The 20,708-nt window shown below is 33.8% G+C and overlaps 1 protein-coding gene across 1 annotated transcript in view; it reads left to right on the forward strand.

Moving 5' to 3' along the window:
- Nucleotides 1–1,165: 1,165 nt before the first annotated feature.
- The window catches only part of LOC149230789 (agglutinin-like), a 38,645-nt gene continuing 19,102 nt past the window's right edge, over nucleotides 1,166–20,708 (forward strand). The window contains exons 1-6 of the mRNA XM_089381414.1: nucleotides 1,166–1,226; nucleotides 1,500–1,549; nucleotides 2,957–3,259; nucleotides 3,434–3,484; nucleotides 7,126–7,386; nucleotides 8,112–8,330. Coding sequence (XP_089237540.1) covers nucleotides 1,166–1,226; nucleotides 1,500–1,549; nucleotides 2,957–3,259; nucleotides 3,434–3,484; nucleotides 7,126–7,386; nucleotides 8,112–8,330 — 945 coding nt within the window. The remainder of the gene's footprint in view (nucleotides 1,227–1,499; nucleotides 1,550–2,956; nucleotides 3,260–3,433; nucleotides 3,485–7,125; nucleotides 7,387–8,111; nucleotides 8,331–20,708) is intronic.

Consider the following 20,708-nt stretch of genomic DNA (forward strand, 5'->3'; position numbering starts at 1 on the left):
TACATAGTTAATATAGTCAATTTAGGACAAAATCGACTCTATTCACCTTTATTAGATATGCCAAAGTGTCTACTTTGTCATAATAATTAGTTATGACATGAACCCAATAAATTATTTATTTATTTATTTATTTTTTTTCGAGTAACATTATAAACATAAATAAAACATATTATATGGTCATGTAACTACGAATATTTACCATTACAAATTCATTAACTCAATGCATTTAATAGTTTATATAGCTGTGTTTTTATGACTTGACTCCACTGGTTTATGAGGTTGTACCGCTGTGCATATATGACATGACTCCACTGTTTGAAGCAATTCAACCTAAACCGTTGGATTATATGGTAATCATATGCGCATTGAGGCTTGTGTATTTCATTGTCCTTTACTTGTTCTGTGAGTTGCATTTGATTCTGGATAACTCTGATGTTACATTAATTGCTTGCACCTTCCATTGTACGTGGCGTGGGCAGCCCTGACCAGCCCCAGCTGTCACCTTGTACGCGGCATGGGCAGACCTGACGGTAACTAATAAATCTTATGCTATTGGGTATTTAATGTCTTTAAGATAGTATTTGACAGTACTAGATGTCATGCTGACCATTCCCATACATAAAACCATGCTACGCATTAGGAGACGCATCTGAGATGCGAAGAGCTAAGCATGCATGTTACTCCATGTTTTCCGATGGTTCGGAGCAGGCAGAGCCTGTAAATACGGATGACAGACGAATTTGAATTTATATTTACCGCTGGAAATTTGAAATTATATTCACTGCTCAACCAATATTTTCTTGCAGCTGCTAGTTATTTGTTGCAGTTCTGCATTTGAAATTATATTTACCGCTCAACCAATATTTTCTTGCAGCTGCTAGTTATTTGTTTCCTTTCCGCATCAGGGCGAGCCGTGAGACGCCGATTGGAAAATGTTCTAGGAATTCGTTCCCACTGGAAAATGTTCTAGGAATTCGTTCCCACTGATGTCCAACGATTGAAGTTCGCTGAGATTGAAAATGGTGGGCTGGAACTGGCCGAAAAAAAGATTGGTGCTCACATTGAGAGTCCTGAGGAGGTCAGATAACAATTAAATTTGAGTTGAAATTACTCCGCCGAGTTCCTTGTTGGAGAGATCAGGCAAGATTGGTTCTTCATAAAAGCAATGGATGTCAGGACTGCTACTGCCATGGCCAAAGTTAGCGGGGTTGTCCACGGAGCAGAAGGTCTATGCGGGTTATTGCCTCTGCAAACAAACTTTCGGAAGATCAGATCGTGAGATGTCACACGCTAATTCCCAAATTCGGTACAAGATCATCTTGAAAAGAATTGCTGTTAAAGCCGCGAGATCTAGTGACAACCAATTTGGCTCAGGTACTTTGATTAGATCATCTAGAACTTTCAACTTTTCATAAATAAATATCTAATTAAGCATTACTTCTATGTCTAGCCGTCTGATTATAGCTTAATGTTTATTTTCAAAAATACTTCCATTGCAGGTGGTCGAAGTAGAGTGGATGAGGAGAAAACGGATTCAGGAGTTGACGCTGTAAGAAACAAACTATTTGGAGAAAACGGATTCAGGAGTTGACACTGTAAGAAACAAACTATTTGCCTCCACAGCACTGGATGAAGTGGGAGTAGTGGTTCATTACTTATGCTTCAGACATTTGTAAATTTCTGTTATGGTTGCAGAACATGTTGATTAACACTAGACCCGTCTTTGCCATCATTGCTTTGGCTTAGATTGAGCCTCCTTGTATTTGTGTTGCTTCTCCTTTTTCTAGTCCTTCCAGTATTAGCGCCTTTGATTGCATTATAATGGAGTTTGTGACCAAATTATTGCATGTGTAACGCTGGTATACAAACACCTATATACATCATTCATATGTTTTGTGAACACCTGCTATTGATATTGATCTAAATCAGCCGACCACAATGGTTTTGTCTTTGCAAAACACTGCCTATTATGGAAGTTACAGGAATCCCCAGAGACTCATGATAGGGCTAGTATTTTTTAATATTATGCAAAAATTCCGGATGGATGACATACAATCTCTGCATAACGACAGAGAATATCTTAATTCTGAATAACGACAGAGAATATCTTAATTCTGAATTTATAAAAGGATTGAAAGATGAAATCCATTGACGATGGATGAATGTGGGGATACGGCCATGCCGTGATTCACACCGTAAATTCCATGCTGCTTTAATTATTTCTTTCGTGAAAAACCACGTCGACATCACATCACAAACTTTAGTAAAGAAATATCAAACCGTAAATTCCAAGCTGCTTTAATTATTTCTTTCGTGGAAAAGCACGTTGACGTCACATCACCAGAAACTTTAGTAAAGAAATAGATGGTGACGACTCAATAACTCATTTCCACGAAGTTATCCCTGTCCTGTCAAAATGGCGTTAGACTACTTCGTGGAAATGTCAGGATAGAAACATTGATATTCTTTCTTTGTGGGTGACAGGAAGCATTTTTCAATCCAATAATTCATATTCCAGTAAATGTATCCGGATGGTTATTAATATTTTTGGAATTATGGTTTCACTAATACATGAGGTTGTATAGGTTAATAGTTTGATTTTAACAAATGCAAAATCCAACGGATGGAATAAATACATTAATGGATCTACAGCCCCAAAAATATTGGTCGCTGGCAATTGCACGCTTATAATCTCTGTATATCACTGTACAATCTGTCTCGTATATTTTAATACGATGTGGACTAAATCTCCCGGTATACTAGCTTAATTATGAATTTATAAAGTTTAACGATCAAACCCATTGACGATTGACGCAGGCTTGTAATTTCTGCATATCACGGTTATGTGCATCTGCACAATCATGCAATACTTATTATAATATTTTTATTATTTTTATTTAAAACAATTTCAGATGAGATTCCTCATTGCTTTTCTATCCACAAAATAGGGAAGTAGATAAAGATTTTGTCCGTTGCATGGGCAGACCTGACCAGCCCCATCTACTGCCTCGGGATTCCTCTTGTATCGACGGTATTGAGGGCTGTTGAGCGATCCAACGGCCAGGGTTGGTTCCTTAAACTTTCAATACCCTTGGCGTCGTATCGAGGTTTCATTCTTCCGTCAGAGCTCGTGACTCCTGCTTGGTCTGTTGCTTCCTGCTGTGGTCTCATTCCAGCTTCGAACCAGAGCTCTGTTGAGGTTTTTGAAAGGCTATCGAAGTGCCAATCCTTGTCCTCATTGCCAGAGTTGGCATTCCGGGTAAGTTAGCAGTTGGTTAGTTTTCCTGTTTTCGTTTTTCTTTCCTGCAACCATGTTTTAACCTTTCTTCACAGCAGACTAAGCACTTTTCTAAGGAAATCTTCGAATACTTAATCTATTTGTGGTGGTTTGCTCGTAGACACTCCTTGCTCTCGTTTTCGATTTTGCTACCAGATGGCAGCAGTGCCTTCCAGGAACAGAGATGACTCCGAGGGTTTCCACCAGGTATGAGGGTTTCCGCCCTGGTTTGTCTTACAACATGCTGCAGTTTTTTCTTGTTTTCTTCGCGGAAGGAGATGGTTCACCCTTCCTGCGTAGTCTAGCCGTCCTCTCGGGCAAATGTTCATATTTTGGAAAATGTTTAAGTGTATGCTTACGAAGAGGTACTGACCCTCTGGCTTCGGTCCGGAGGCCTGAATCATGTCTTTTGTTTTTTTTTATTTTTTTTAAAGAAGTTTGTTAAATTTGAATGGATTTCACCTCTGATATTTTTAGCCACACTGGCCAGCTCTGTAATTGTAATAGCTACCTTCTGTAAATCGATTCTCTGTTTTAATTTTGGCACTGAAAGACATTTACGCTCTTAAGCTTGTTAATGTGTAATAAAATGGTCGATTTTGTATTATCATGAGTTACTCTTCCTGGGTTATGTTCCACAGAGATCATTTTCTAAACTTATGCGATGCTATACGTTGCTGGCTTATCGACTATTATTTTCTTTATGTCCTTCTGGTTATGCTATTCTGCAGAGAGTTTGGTTTGGTAAATCGTCTCGGTTACCGGACAGTATGCTTATTCGCTATTTCTTGATGTGCTTTTAGCTGGAACTATCTCCGTTCATATTTGTTGGGTTTGATTACAGTTGGGGTTTGGTTACAGTTGGGGTTTGGAAGCTCGTCTACCCGGAAACGGGGTCAAACCATGTTTTTATTTAAAGAATTTAAACGAGTAATCCCTCTGAGTTTAATTCTGTTGGGTCGAGCGACAGGATTTAGGCCTGAATCCTCACATTCAGGGTCTTGGACTCAGCCTCTGGTTGCATACTTTCCTTCGAAAGAACTAGCTTAATTCTCTGTTGAAGAGTCATGACCAGAACCCGGTCTCTAGGAAACTATTTCCCTGTTCCACCGCATTCTGACCCTGTTTTTTTTAATAAGAATATAGTCTAATTTATTTCTGAATCATGAATTTTTTAAGCAGCTTGTTAAATTTGAGGGGATTTCACCTCTGATATTTCGAGCCACACTGGCCAAATCTGTAATTGTAATAGCTACCTTCTGTAAGTCCATTCTGTGTTTTAATTTTGGCACGGAAAGACATTTACGCTCTTAAGCTTGTTAATGTGTAATAAAATGGTAGCTTTTGTATTATCTTGAGTTACTCTTCATTGGTTATGTTCCACAGAGAACGTTTTCTAAACTTATGCGATGCTGCCATACGTTGCTGGCTTATCGACTATTATTTTCTTTATGTCCTTCTGGTTACGCTATTCTGTAGAGGGTTTGGTTTGGTAAATCGTCTCGGTTACCGGACAGTATACTTATTCGCTATTTCTTGATGTGCTTTTAGCCGGAATTATCTCTGTTGATATTTGTTGGGTTTGATTACAGTTGGGGTTTGGAAACTCGTCCACCCGGAAACGGGGTCGAACCATGTTTTTCTTTAAAGAATTTAAACGAGCAATCCCTCTGAGTTTAATTCTGTTACGTGGAGCGACAGGGTTTAGGCCTGAGTCCTCACATTCAGGGTCTTGGACTCTCCTCTGGTTGCGTACTTTCCTTTAAAAGAACTAGCTTAATTCTCTATTGCAGAGTCATGACCAGAACGTGGTCTTTAGGAAAATATTTCCCTGTACCACCGCATTCCGACCCTGTTTTTTTTAATAAGAATATAGTCTAATTTATTTCTGAATGTCGATGAACGTTCGTGTACAAGGGTTGCACAGCTTCCCACAGATTATGTAGTCTCTGCTGCAGTGGGATACGCTGACCAACATGAGTCCTCCCACAGACTGTCTTCAATACATACCCTCGTAACAGAGGACGATGATAGGCCGTGGCTTCAGTCACGCAAGGAGGGTGTGGCTCGCTGGTTTCCACCATTTGCAGATGGTACGGAGGAAGAAGGGTTGTGTGCAGCTTTGCCGTTAACTGTGAATGCAAATATGGGCGCTTGAAGGTTTACCCTAACTGTTAGTGCGGTTGTAAACACATTGTCATGAGTCCAGAAAAATCAACATAAAACTTTACATATTTACAACATTTTTGTAAACCAAAAAAATCTCCAGAATATTTCAAATTCTACAGTACATAGTTTTTTTACGTCTAAACATTGTGTTGGGCTTCTTTTGTGACGCCCGCAATCTTACGTCTTGTGCCTTTCGTCACGGTGCTTGCGTGGGTAAACTATGGCAGCCCACAAAGAAGATTTATGGAATAAGAATTTAACTTTGATACCGCCATTGTGTCTGTTGAGATGAGATTCTATACCATCCAAGCTATGATTGTGTCTGTTGGGATGTGATAACACACCATCCCAACCCTGAAAGATGCGACGATACTCGTGCAAAGATTTGTGGAATAAGAATAACTTTCTGTCGCCATTCTTTCGGCTTGGATGGGATTTTATGCCATTCCATCTCTGCACCTGTTCGTTTGAATGGTCTGAGTTCTACCCAATAGTTCCCACGAAAGATGCCTTTTCTTTAAAAATTCCCATGCATTTCAGATTGAATGTACCGATTCAATTTCAATCTAACTCTCTGCGCCTCCGACTCCGCTTCCTTTTGAAGTAAACGTTAAGGTAATTCTCAATCGAAAGCATCTATCTAGTAATTTTGGAAGGATGACACTAATTTAAACTCCACTCCATTGGGTTTCATGGCACGCTGTAAATGAGATGTATTTTATGGTTTACCAAACCCACAGGAATATAATTGCAACTTGAGTTAAATCCTGTTTCGAATTAATTCGGTGAGATTCAGTGCTATTTGAATTTCTGGAACAATTCAAACTGAGGAGAAACTAACATCAGCCATCATCATCTATATAATTTTTTTCCTTTTAATTATTTTAATATTTTATTACAATTATTAATTAAGATCGGCATGAGAATATCCTCTCATATCAGGTTTTTATTTGTATACTCATGTCAAGTTTATATATATTATATTATATTTTGTTCATTTATTTATTTATGGTTAATTTTTTTATTATTTAAATTAATATTTAAATATATTTTAAATTTAATTATTATTTTTAGTTATATTTATATTTATTTTAAATTTATATATTTATTTTAAAAAATAATTAAAAAGCAATTTTATTTATATTGATACACAATATATAATGGTATTCGACCGAGATTGTGATTTCTTTAGTTATATATCTCAATAAAATAATTAAATTGTAATTGCTTTAATTTTTATTCACGAAAAAAGTTAGGCACAATAGTTATTTTAAATTTTATTTAACAAAAAAAATATTTTTATCAAATCATATTATTATAAATATTAATATTTTTATCAAATAAAATTATTTTAAATATGAAAATATTTATTATTATTAAAATTTATCTTAAATTTAATTATTAATAAATTAATTTTATATTCAAATTATAAAAACATCAAAATTTACTAATAGATTTTATAAAAAAATAAATATCGTTAAAAAATATTTTTTTAATGTTTATTAAACTTTAATTATTAATAAAAAAATGTTTTACAAAAAATATTGATCATATTTACGATTTGTTATTTTCTATATAAAATCTAAATAAAAAAATAATATTAAATTTTATTATAATTATGATATTATTCGTTTATTTTAGGAAATGAGGAAGTTAATTATTTGAAATTTGGTTTTCAGAATCCGAAGACTATATCAGTTGGCCCATGGGGAGGCAAAGGTGGAGATTCATGGGATGATGGGGTGTATGTCATATCAGTTGGCCCATGGGGAGGCAAAGGTGGAAATTCATGGAATGATGATGAGGTGTATGTAGGCATTCACCAAATAAAATTAGTTTACGAAACTGTGATACATTCCATCAACATTGAATATGTAAAGGATGATGGGTCTTTTGTTTGGAAGAAGCATGAAGGACTTGGAGGAAATAATACCGCGGAGGTATTGATCTAATTAAAATTTTAAAGTTTATATGTATTTAAAAGTATGAAATGAATTTAAAGTTTATATTTAATTTTTTTGGTTTGTTTTAATATGTTTGTGATTTGAAAATTTGTGTTTATAAGAAATTTAGAGGTTTTAAGTAGAATTTTTTTGGTAGGAATCACAAAAGATAAATTTTTGGTCAAAATATTTCTCTTATATAATTTCTACGGTTAATTTATTATAGATCACAAAAGCTTAACAGTAAATTAGATATATTAAAGTCCTTAAAATATTTTTGAAATTATTTTTAATTTGAGTTACACAATTTTTTAAGATAGTTAAGTTTTAAATAACTACTTTTAATTATTAAAATATTTAAAATCAAAACAAAATCTTTTAAAACGAATCATTAAGACAAATTATAAATATTTTAAAATATAAAAAATTATATTTATTAAATTATTATCTATAAATATAATTGGTTATATTCAGAAAATTAGAATATATTTAATTATATGAAAATGGTGGTTGTTTTTTTTTTAATTATATGAAAAGAAATGCATTACGTAAATAAATAAAATTTAAATTAAACTAAAAATATACTATATATTAATATGAAAAAATAGCATTTATTTATTTATAAATTATGATATACTTTTGATATGTATTTTGTAATTGTATTAAACTTGTACCATTATTAAATGATTACTAATTTTTGATTTTTTCTTCTTATGTGTAAGATTGAATTGGATTATCCCAAGGAGAGAATCACATCAATAAGTGGACGTTACGACACTTATCTGAGGTCACTCACTTTTGAGAGCAACGTGAAGATATATGGTCCTTACGGAGTTGAAAATGGCACATATTTCTCAGTACCCATTGCAGAAGGGAAGATAGTAGGCTTCCATGGTCAAAGTGGTTGGTATTTAGATTGCATTGGGGTATATGTTTCAAAGGTACGGATATTATATTTTTTTGTTTTGTTAAATTTTAATAACGTACGTGTCACATGCATATAGTATGGATTTTAAAGAGCTTTTTATTTTTATTAATTGATTTTTTTAAACTGATTTTTTTCGAGGATTAGGTTGTTTTCTTTTAGTTTTATTAATTGGTGGTTATTAGGTTGTTTTCTTTTAGTTTTATTAGTCAGGTTGTTTGATTAGTTTTAATGGGAAACACCAAGTTTATTAAAGTAAGTTTTGTAGTCTTTTATATAATTGTTATTGGATTTTTTAAATTTCTTATGAATGATTTTTTTATCCAAAACTTTTTATATTAATTTTAGAGAAATCCAAAATTTATTAAAATAAGTATTTTAGTATTTTGTATTATTGTTATCAAATTAAGTATAATATTTAGTTTAAAAAATTTCACACTTATTTTTACAAAAAGTATCTGATGACTTCACTAGGGTACTCGCAATACCATAATGATTCCCTATAATGCAATATGATGTATACTATCATTATATTAAACACGTAAATAAACAAGAGCAACAATATCAACATGCATCAACACATATAAACCACACACAGAGAGAAGATGTAACACAACATTAAGCACATGGAACCATATTTCTAACACTTATCTTGTGCAAATGACACTAATTAGCTATAGACCTTCGACATTCCATCTATCCATAAACCTTGTTACCCTAGCCCTATCAATAGTAGGTCACCTGAGAGTTGGGACTATGATTCCATAATGGAAATGGCTATCTAATCCAACTGAGTCTCATAGTCAGTACAAGCAATGCCTAGGATATGGTATAAAACTCTAATAACAATTCCAACTACACTCTCATTCCAATCAAACTACATAACTCAAGGAATTGTAACCACTTCTCTACGTCAAAGCCCCTCAATTTGTCCAACTTCACATCTAGGGATCTAACATAGACCAACTAAGATGTCTTAGAGTTGTGGCTCTAGGAACTATAACTAGAATAACGGACTCTTTAGGTTCCCTCTAAGCCTCACATTTTGGTTATTTGTATGGACCCAATTCCCCCCCTCCAACCTTCCCCTAATAAATGGAAGGAGTATTGGCAATAGAATCCCACCTATGATTGACAAGTTTCATAGGGAAATAGGGCCTCATTCCTTTATAAGATAAGGCACACCATACCTAGACTATAAAGGAAAGGAATAACAATGAAAATGAATGTATTTTTCACTATTTCCATGCTTTAAATATGTCTCTCTCTAGTGGAAAGTTGTCATCAAGGATCATATGCCCGTGACTTGGGAACTCATTCCTATACTTATGAACTTGGGAAATAATATATGAATTATGACACATTTTGGTTATTCGTATTGACCCAATTCCCCCTCCAGTGCTCCAACCTTCCCCTAATAAATGGAAGGAGTATTGGCAATAGAATCCGACCTATGATTCACAAGTTTCATAGGGAAGTAGGGCCTCATTCCTTTATAAGATAAGGGGTGTTTCATGAAATGAAGCCCTTGATTTTATCACCCAAGAAGCGATAATGTTATTTATTGAAAGGATTAAATTATATTGTAACACATAACCTGCTACATTTTCTTCCTTATTATTCTCTTGTTGTCCATCTTTTTTATTTTAGAGACCAATAATATTCCTTCTTGTGTCATTTCTTCCCATAATGCCAACATTCTATTCTCCCTCTATATTTGGATTTTCCCTTCTTAGGATTTACATGATTCCTTGGGATATTTCTTCTCTCCCTTTGTATTCCCTTGTTCTCTATGGTCAAAACATTTCTTCACATCTCACTTATAATTTTTTGCGACATTTCATCTCTATGGATAGCACCAACAACATCATGAAACTTTAAAGTGTTTGAACAAAATATAAAATTACTCGTAGCGATGGCCTTATTATTCTCTTGTTGTCCATCTTCTTTTTTATTTTAGAGACCAACAATATTCCTTCTTGTGTCATTTCTTCCCATAATGCCAACATTTTATTCTTCCTCTATATTTGGATTTTCCCTTCTTAGGCTTTCCATGTTTCCTTGGGATCTTTCTTGTCTCCCTTTGTATTCCCCTATTCTCTATAGTCAAAACATTTCTTCACATCTCACTTATGATTTTTTGTGACATTTCATCTCTAGGGATAGCACCAACAACATCATGAAACTTTAAAGTGTTTGAACAAAATATAAAATTACTCGTAGCGATGGCCAAGCCATTATATTTTTTTTAGTGATGAGCACACAATAAAAAAAGTTCTAAGCTCATGACCAAAATTTACTCCTATAGAACTTAACTGATTGGTGACCATGTTAAATTCATTGAAGTGATTAGTAATGGACCCACCTTCTAATATATTTAAATTAATTAAACGCTTCGTAATAAATACCTTGTTGGAAGGTGAGGGTTTTTCATACATTTGAACCAATGTTTTCCTTTCTTTCAAAATGTTTAAAGCCACTGATGTTGCTCACTATAGTTGTATTGTTTTGAGTCCCTTTCTATCAAGAATATCCCATTATTCATTTCCATAGTCACTGGCTTTTTATCTATTCTTCCCATTTGTACAAGAAGTTTTTTTTGATAAAAATAATATTTCCATAGCTCGTAGTTTTGGCCGCTAAAATTATCAACCCTAAAATCTTTGTCGCTATTGCTCCTACTCGAATTAGGAACCTTCATTTCCTATGAGTTTTATGAGTGAAATAACCCCTTGGCTATGATACTAGTCGTTCGAATTGAAATCACAGAGAGAAAAAATAAAACGAATGCAAAAATAAAACATATAATGAAATAATACAAAGGAGACACTAATATACATTGTTCACCAAATTTGGGATACATTTGCTGAGAAATATGTGTTCATTCCTTCTATTCTATCTAGCAAATTGAAGGGATTACAACCCGTAGCACATCTACTCCAACCTTCTCCTCTCTCTCACAATATCCTCTCTCTCAATTAAAATGCTATCTCAATAATACACAATTTCAATATGGTCTCTTCATAAAAATAGTGTTTCCTTCTAAGAAAAAGGCCCGAACATAAAATCTACCATCAAATCATAAAATCTACCATCAAATCTATGACCTAAAGATGAATAGTCAATAGAATTTTATAAGTAGAATTTTCCAAAAATTGGATCCAACGACGATAATAGTAGGGGGAAAGCGCCCCCCACCCCCAAACCCCTCATTAGAAACAAGGGTCCAAACACATCTAAAAATAAGACTTATAAATCATGAAGATAATGAGGCTCCACAAATAATGAGAGATATAAATCAATAGGTAGATCTAAATCTCTGAGAAATTTCTTATGGGAATGGAAGGAATGTATAAAAATTGGGAATTATAAGAAGGATTAGAGATATAAAAGTGTTGGTAAAGGAAAGGGATTTTGTGGTGTTACCTCTATATAAAGGAGTTCCTCTTTAGAGGAAGGAGGGGATGTGTACTTGGATTCTTAAACCACAAATTCAAATCATGATGTATGGCTAATTGATTAGGGTGCTTCTTTTGAAATGAATCCTCATAGGGAGTAGTTTTATGGATATGAATAGTTTGATGGAGGTGACATTTTTACATGGAGATGAATCAATATATAAAATCATATGAAGATAAAAATCCAAGTTGTTGCTCAAGGATGGAAGGGTTGGAACACTCAATGGGGTTTTTTCACATTCCAAAGTTGGATAGAAACTCGATATCTATAAACATGATGAATGAAAGTAGGTGTATGTACTATGTTTGAAAGGAAAATCTACAAAGTGGTTCTAGGAGAAATTACGTTTTTAAAAAGGGAGTTCATAATGGAACTTTGTATAAGCTTATAGGTAGTAATTTCACTAATGGGTGTAATAATTTTGTTGTCCCGGAGGTTGGAAATGAAGAATACAAAACCTTTATTGTCTCTAGAGAGAAGAAAATTATATGGAATCAAATAATAGGGCATATTGGAGATAAGGGCCTTCAAGGATTACATGGTAAAGGTATGGTTGTAGATATGACTAATTGCACACTAGAGGTTGATTTTTGTTGACATTTTATGTATGACAAAGATAATCAGGTGAGATTCTCATATGGTGCTATAAGACAAAAGGGAATCTTGGAGTTAGTACATAGTGATGTGTTTGTACCTATTCTTGTTCCATCATTAGGTATATTTGTGTACTATGTTTCGTTAATAGATGATTTCTCAAGGAATACATGGGTTTATATTTTTGAAATAAATATAAGGTCTTTAGTAAATTCGAGGAATTTAGGATTTTGTAGAGAATTGGATGGAAAAAAAATAAGTGTGTTGATGATAGATAATGGTGGAGAGTTTTGTGAGAATGATTTAAAGGATTTCTATAGGAAGTGTGGAATAGAAAGGAAGAATACTGCGCCATACATATATCAACAAATTGAGGTTATAGAAAGGATGAATAGGACATTGATGTAACTTAGAAAGAAGCATTCTTAGTGGTTCCTATTTAGAACAATTAGGTTGAGGTAGTGGATACTACATGTTATCACATAAATCAATCACCCTCATCAACATTGTTTGACAATATTTTGCACAAGGCATGGCTGGATAAAAAATATTTCTTCGAAATATCTCTGTGTTTTTGGTTGTGATGCTTATATACATGTGCTAAACAAAAATAGGAGTAAGCTAGATAATAAAGTTGAAAGGTGTATTTCTATTAGTTATAATGATGTTAATAGTCAAAATGTTTTCTTTAGAGAGGTTAAAGACATTCCCAAATAGGAAGTCCTACCAAAGGAAAAAGAACTAGACAAAATAGAAGTTGAGTTTAAGGATGAAGAATCTAAATAAATGATAGGAAATGAATTAGAAGAAGAGGAAACTCATACTCTAGTATTGAGGAGGTGAGCTCAACAAAGAAGAAAAAAGGGTATACTCCATCTAATTTTGCTTTAGTTTTCCTTGTATATTATCGATGATTATCCCAAAACTGTTAGGGAGGCAGTGGATTTAAAGGACGATAAACACTAAAATAAGGCCATGGATAAAGGAGTGACTACCTAGGATAATAATGAATATTTGGATCTAGTTCATTTGTTGGCTAGAATCAAATCCATTATTAGTAAATGGTTATTTAATAAGAAGTGGAATGAAGAATGTAAAATGAATATGTACAAAGATTTCTTAGTAGAAAAGAGATATTCCTAGGTAGATGGAATTAATTTTGGTGAAATTTTTTCTTATTCTACTAAATTAACTTCTATTAGATTCATTTAGTCTATCGTTGCTACTTTTCTTCTTGAATTAGAGAAGATGTATACAAGGATAACAATCATACATGGAGATAATGAAGAAGAAATTTGTATGAAACAACTATTAGGCTTCACATTCAAGGGGAAGAAAGAGTTTGTTAGCCAATTGTTAAGGATTATTTTAGTGTGGTGCCCTTATCCAATGTTTGATCCAATTCCTTCTTTGCTTGAGCGAATTCTCTAGATGCATTCTAAATGATGGTCAACATTTCTTGATTGCCATGTGTTGTTACTTGTTTTTAGAGTTCAACTATCTTTGAATTCATTTGTTCATCACGATCAACCAATTGTTATGCAAGCTATTTCACTACAACAATTGGATCATCAGTTCCATCTGAAATATCAATGTGTAGTTTTTCTGCTACTCGATTCTTGCATTCCAACCAAACCTCCCTTTGTTGTTTCTTTCTATGTTTAAGATTATTATTGTATATCGACCTCTTATTCTACCTATTTTTAGCATCTTGAACAATATCTTGTAGACAAGAAAATAATTATCGATTTGACACATCCTTGAGTTCATATACTCTACCTGCGATATCTTTTACTAGAGGTTTTTGTGATGACAGAGTAAAAGTTCATGGTGCAGTTGCTTGATGCTCTAGAGTATTTCACTCAGTGATCAGAGTACTTAGTGTATATTGCATTTTTGGATCAATATTCACTGACATACCTCTAGTTGCATTGTTCGAATTGGTATTCTCTGTTGATACTTCTTGTGCGTCGTCTTGTTGAGTGGATTATGTTTTGACTTATGGTGAAATTGTGTGTCGGACGATGGATTTGTTTTTGTGTCGACGTGAATTTTTTGTGTGTCAACTTGAGTACACTATGTGTCGACTTGGATAGGATGTGTGTCATCCTGAATAGTCTGCCCTTTCCTTCCATGTACTTCCTCAATAATAGGCGTGGAGAGATGACGGTTGAATTTTGGAACTTGCACCTTTTGCTTACCTGCTCTACCCATTTGACCTTGAGTCTGTCATCGGGGTAGAATTTTGTCTGGTGTGGTCGACTAAGTCAATTGTTGTTGTATTTGAGCATATTTCTTGTCCATTATATTGCGTCTGACTGTCTCAATAAAGATATATGTGGTTTAGTCTAAGGATCACAAAATGTCGGGTCCAATGGATGACCCAAGAAAGCGTTGTGACCTCATTGGCTTCTTCACTTATTTTCCTTTTGTTTGAGTGTCCTCAAGGACTTGTTTTACAATAACATCCAATCTTTCTTGAATATAGGGGTATTCAAACTTGATACATGTGAAAACTTCTCGCAAATTTATTCCAATTGTTGGCGTTTTGACCTAAGTTGAATTATGTTCTTCTCTACCTATAAGATTTTGTGGGGATTCTGCTAGGGGCACTGATAAGTCAAATTTAAAAGGCTCTATATACAACTCTGCCTCCCATTCCATTTCATTCTTTGCATCTGCCAATGGTATGAGTACATCCGTCTAGGGATCTCTAACTAGTGATGGAATCAGAAACACCATATTAGTTTGCCAAATTAGTTCTTCAAATATATGGTCGAGAGTCAAATGATATGGAAGTTCCTAGGGGTTGACATCATTGGAGTCAACATACCAAACCTTGGTTTCATCTAGGCATGATTGAATAAGAGACATCATGGGCAACAAACATTAAACATGTTAGGGAACCTGCCATCTATTGGAGATTAACTTTAGGTTTAATAACCAATTTCTAAATATTTCACGGGGTCCAACCCACTGTGGTTTCTCCAACGAACCATGTGAAAATATCTTAAAATCATTCATTAATGGAAACGAAATTGATCGAATTTCTGGTGAATTTCGTTTCTCCAACGAGGAAGACTTGTCTTTTTGCTAGCCAAATTAACAATGATGGGAATTGAATAGTCTTACTTGAATTCTGACATTCTTGGAAGTTGGATTTAACCATGTCAGCTACATGTTGTGACCAATTGTATACTCTCCAAGTCTACACCATTTTCCCAATTGCTTCAAGCATGTTCAGTTTTTTGTTAGAAGATCTTCATGTTGGACTAAGGCATAGGGAGATGATGATGCATGCCCATTTGATCTGCAAGGCCCAAAATTGTCTGATGATTAAACCTTTGGAGTTATTTGTTGTCGTCCCCCTAGTAAACTTTCAAATCCACATAGTCATGTCGACTGTCTTTGGGATTTTGTCTCCACAGTGTGGTAGACTGGTGAGGTTATAAATAGAATTTTACAAAGTAATTAGTGGTTTTTCTAACCATAGAAGGTCATTACGGTACCAACTAACAATATACTTAGCAACTTCTTCCTTCAACCAACGTAAATATGCAGCTAATGGTGTGTTGAGGTTATAAATAGAATTTTATAAAGTAATTAGTGGTTTTTCTAACCATAGAAGGTCATTACGGTACCAACTAACAATATACTTGGGGACTTCTTCCTTCAACCAATGTAAATATGCATCTAATGGTGTGTTGAGAATGTCCCAGATGCTTATTGTGCGTAATATTTGGTTCTACTTGATCCATTCATTATTAATTTTGGCCCACTTCATGAATGTTTCAACATGATTTCCCAAGAAGTATCGTTGATTTTTTCTTGTCTAATTTTGTTTATCTGGACCTGGAAATATATTGAAGTTCCTTGGTCAAATTTAGCTTTTGTCCTTGGTTCTACAATGAAATTTGGTTCCTAAAAACACACTCTCTTCTTATCCATTTTGAAATATTCTTGGAACTCTTTTGTTCTTAAACACTCAAGTAGTTTGGGATAAAAAATAACCAGACTTGGAAACTCTAGAAATTTTGAAAGTTCGACCACTTTGTCTAGTGAAAATTCAAGAATGTTGCATGTATCTTCATGTTTATAGTTTTAAAATTAAATGCTGCATTGATTTTGACCTCAGGATGCATTTGAAGTTGTCTCGTCACAATAACACTCATATTTTGCATATCTGTCAACTCTTGTGATGCAAATGGTTCACTTATTTTTTTAGATTTGATGGTTGATTCAGATTTAAACTTTAACGCGACATCTTAGGGTTATAAATGCGACATCGGTCATTTGGTTGGTCCAACTTCTGATCACGGGGGCTTCACTGGGGGAGCAATATCATACCATGTGGGTTCATATTGGGGGATATATATTGAGGAAAGAATGATATAATATATTGGCAGATATATAGGGGGTAAAGGGTTTTTATATTGGCAAATATAAAAAATGGAGCTTAAAGTTAATGAAAAAATATAAAGGGGTATAAAAAATGCTAATGGAAAAATGGATACTTACAATATCTAGTGAAATAGGAGTTTTTTAAATTGGGAAGCTATATTGCGTTCATATTGGTAGGGGGTTAAATAATGTGATTTTTAGATGGATTTTCCAATATGTTGTCAAATTGAGGGTATTGTTTAATATTCCACGAATGCACATGATATGTCAAAGGTTCACTAAGTGAATCCCCTGTGCTTCTGATTTGAGCTTTATTCGGTCTAGTCAAGTCAATTTCTCTGTAATGATGTTCTCTGAATTCCCTTCAACATTCTTCTCTTCTTTCATGATGATGTCAGTTCCTCTGTTGTGCCTTGTTGTTGAGATAAGTTATCAAATATGATCCTTGCTCCATTTTTCGTAGGCTTGTTTCTCTATTCTAATGATTTATTTCCTTAACAACCTTTTGTTTTGATGGTACAATTATTTTTTTCCCAATATTTTGTAATAGTACTTCTACTAACTTGCTAACTTAATCCATTAAATGACAATATTAAATAGAAATATACTAATATACATTTAAAATGTTAGCTTAGCCTACCATAATGTGCTTTTTAGACTAGCCCATGTGACTAGTGCCTCATAGAGGTTTTCATGAGCCACATGCCAATACTTATCAAGAGATATATTTTTTGAGTTGGAAACCATCGAAAAGTGATTTAAATAAGTGCCTTTGTAATTTCTTTAACTGTACAACCCTTGAAGAACACATATCTTTAATAACAAAGGGTCCAAACCATGCAATTTCTAACTTTTTAGGTTCTTCCTTCAGCCAACTATCATAAAACAAAGCTAAGTCTGAATTTTAAGTTCTTGGTCTGCAAATTTCTATCATGCCATGCTTTTTGTTGACACTTGATAACTTGTTGCTAGTGAGTTGCATGGAGTCTATCTTCTTCTAAGCGTTTTATTTAACGAGTTCATACCTTTTCTGCTTTTTTATTATATTTTAGGATAGTTTACACACTTCAACATTTGATGTATAGTGGAGTGGTACATCTGCCTCTTTCCCATAAACAATTTTGATTGATGTAAACCTAGTCGATTGCTTAAATGTTGTGCGATATTCCCACAAGACAACTGGGAATTTATCATCGCAATCATCTATGTCGAGGTTCGATATCTTGGTTAGTCCTCTATGCAATGTTTTATTAAATGATTCTACAATGTCGTTTGCCTGTGGGTGTTGAGCAATGGTTTTTATGTGACCAATCATGAAAATTTGCATCAAAGTTTGGATTGTAACATTGATAAAATAAGTTCCCCTATCATTGATTGTTATGAGGGGATAGACAAATATTGTTACTCTATTCTCATAAATGAATTTAGCTATTACTTCTTTCGTACATGATTTGACTGGATCTACTTTTACCCACTTCATCATTAGAGAAATTTTGAGGTCTAAAATGGGCCTCCTAAGGAATATTATAAAATAAAGTGGAAAATATAAAATAAATTATATTACCTCATCAAGTTTTGGAGGGAAAAAGAAAAAAACTATTTTTCAACTCGTATTTTCAACTTATCATCCTACAATTTTGCTCAACTCTTGAGCAAGAGCAAGGAGTACCCATGTTGCATACTTTTGAAATGTGAAATGCACGAAAAAATGTGACTGCAAAAAGATTTCTTTTGCTCGAAATTTGAGTAAAATCATAGGGAGTTAATTTGAAAATACGAGTTGAAAAAATAGTTTTATTTTTTATACCTTTTTACTCCAAAAATGGTTGAATTATTCCCCATGGTTGACATCATCATATTAAGTTCTATTGGTTCTTATAAATTGGTTTTTATTGTACATTTTTGTTTTGAGGCCCATTTCTGACCTCAAATTTTCTTAATGCTGACATCCCATTGTTGTTATAATATATTTTTCTCTTGTTCGTCTAGCTCTTCTGTGAAATGGTCCGATAAAATTGATTTCCCAAATCCCAAAAGGTAGTGTTGGGATAATTGAGTGAAGCGACATGATTCTTTGCTAACGATTGAGTTGATCTTTGACATACATCACATTTTTGGACTTGCACTCGATAATCCTGAAATAGAGTCGTGCATCATAATCTTGCTTGCAAAATCTTCCTTGTGGTCATGTCACCTTGATAATGTTCGCCTGCAACTCCTTTATGGGATTCACTAATAGTAGCTTTCCTTCCATGTTCCAATGTGCACCATTTGAGAATATCGTTTTCTCCTAGCTTGTGTAATTGACCATTTATTAATAAAAATGATGCCACTTTAATTGCTACAATCTTCTTCTTTTTATTTGTCAATCCATCAGGTGCCTTTTTTGTGTGTAGAAATCATGCAATTTATGCAAACTCTAAAGGAATTGCTTCTACTTTAAATAGGTGAGAATTTGGTAAGTCATACTCTAGGTCTATCGACTCTTCCCCTATCTCCAACTAGGACAAATTATTAGACATGACATTCTTCTTACCAGGTCGGACGATGAATTCAAACTGAATTTTTTGAAATAATAATAACCATCAAGAGATCCTTGATCGATGGACTAACTTATTAATAATATATCTCATAGCTTGTTGATATGTAAAGAATATGAATGGGTTAGTAAGGAGTTAATGAAAAAAATTATGTAGTGCAAGGATAATGGCGAGTGATTCTCTTTCAGTTTTCGAGTAATTTTTTTCAGCTTTATTTATCTTCTGGCTAGAATAAGCATTGGGATGATGTATAGACTCATTGTATGGCTGTGCTAAAATGACCTCGACTAACAAATTAGAAGCATCAACATGAGCATGAATTTTTTTAGGACGGTCGGGGAATTTTAAGTTAGATGCCTCAACCAACTTCTTCTTTAATAGTTGGAACGATTCCTTGCATTATGTCGGCCATACATATGGAACATCCTTTTTCAGTAACTCATCCATTGGAAAAGTAAAGTCAGAGTAATGCCTTATCAAAATCTTGTAGTATCATGTGTGCCCAAAAAATATTTTGATCTGTTTTTTATTAATCGAAAATTACTTTCATTTTTTCCATGTCTACCTTTATTCCATCATTGGATACTACATAAGCTAGCAATATTCCAATTGGTGTAGAAAAAAATACATTTTTGATGTTTAAAGATAACTAAATATGTTTGCATCTTTCAAGCATTAAGCGTAGCCATTGAATATGATATTTTAATAATGAATAGATTGTCTAATCATCAAAGTATAATTCCATTGTATTATAGATGTATCATTGAAAGGATTTGAATACAACCCTGGAAAACACTGCAGGTGCATTCTTTAATCCAAAGGGAATTACTGTGCATGCAAAAGGCCCAAATTCAGTAACAAATGTGCTTTTCTCCTAGTATTCCTCCACAATAGGCACTTGATTATACCTTGAGAATCCATCTGTAGAGGAATAACACTCATGGCTCACTACTTCATTTATTATTTCATATGTGAATGGAGTAAGGAATGGATTGGTTATTGTGAGCTTGTTTAGTCCACGAAAATCAACACATATTCCCAATATTGTAGGGTCGTGCCCTTTTTGTCCCACAACCATGCGAATTTCATATTCTGACTTATTGATAGGGTAGATGATGCCAACAACTAGCATCCCTTCTATCTCTTTTTGTACAATGGGTTTATATTTACGTGCAAGTTTGTATGGTATTTTTTTTATAGGTTTCGCTCCTGAAATGAGGTCAATTTTCATTTCCCCCATTTCCTTAACAAGTCCCTTGATTCTTTTATAATTATGGGAAACAATTCTTTGTACTCTTTTAGTAAGTTGATAAATTTTGTTGTTTGTTTGTCTGACTGACTAGTAGTCACCTATTTGGGCTAGCTTAGGTTGGTCGTCATTTGATATATCAACTTCCTTT

The sequence above is a fragment of the Pinus tabuliformis genome, chromosome J (genome assembly GCF_031772625.1).
Source record: "Pinus tabuliformis cultivar Carrire ecotype Pingquan chromosome J, CPIR1, whole genome shotgun sequence".
NCBI classification, from domain to species: domain Eukaryota; kingdom Viridiplantae; phylum Streptophyta; class Pinopsida; order Pinales; family Pinaceae; genus Pinus; species Pinus tabuliformis.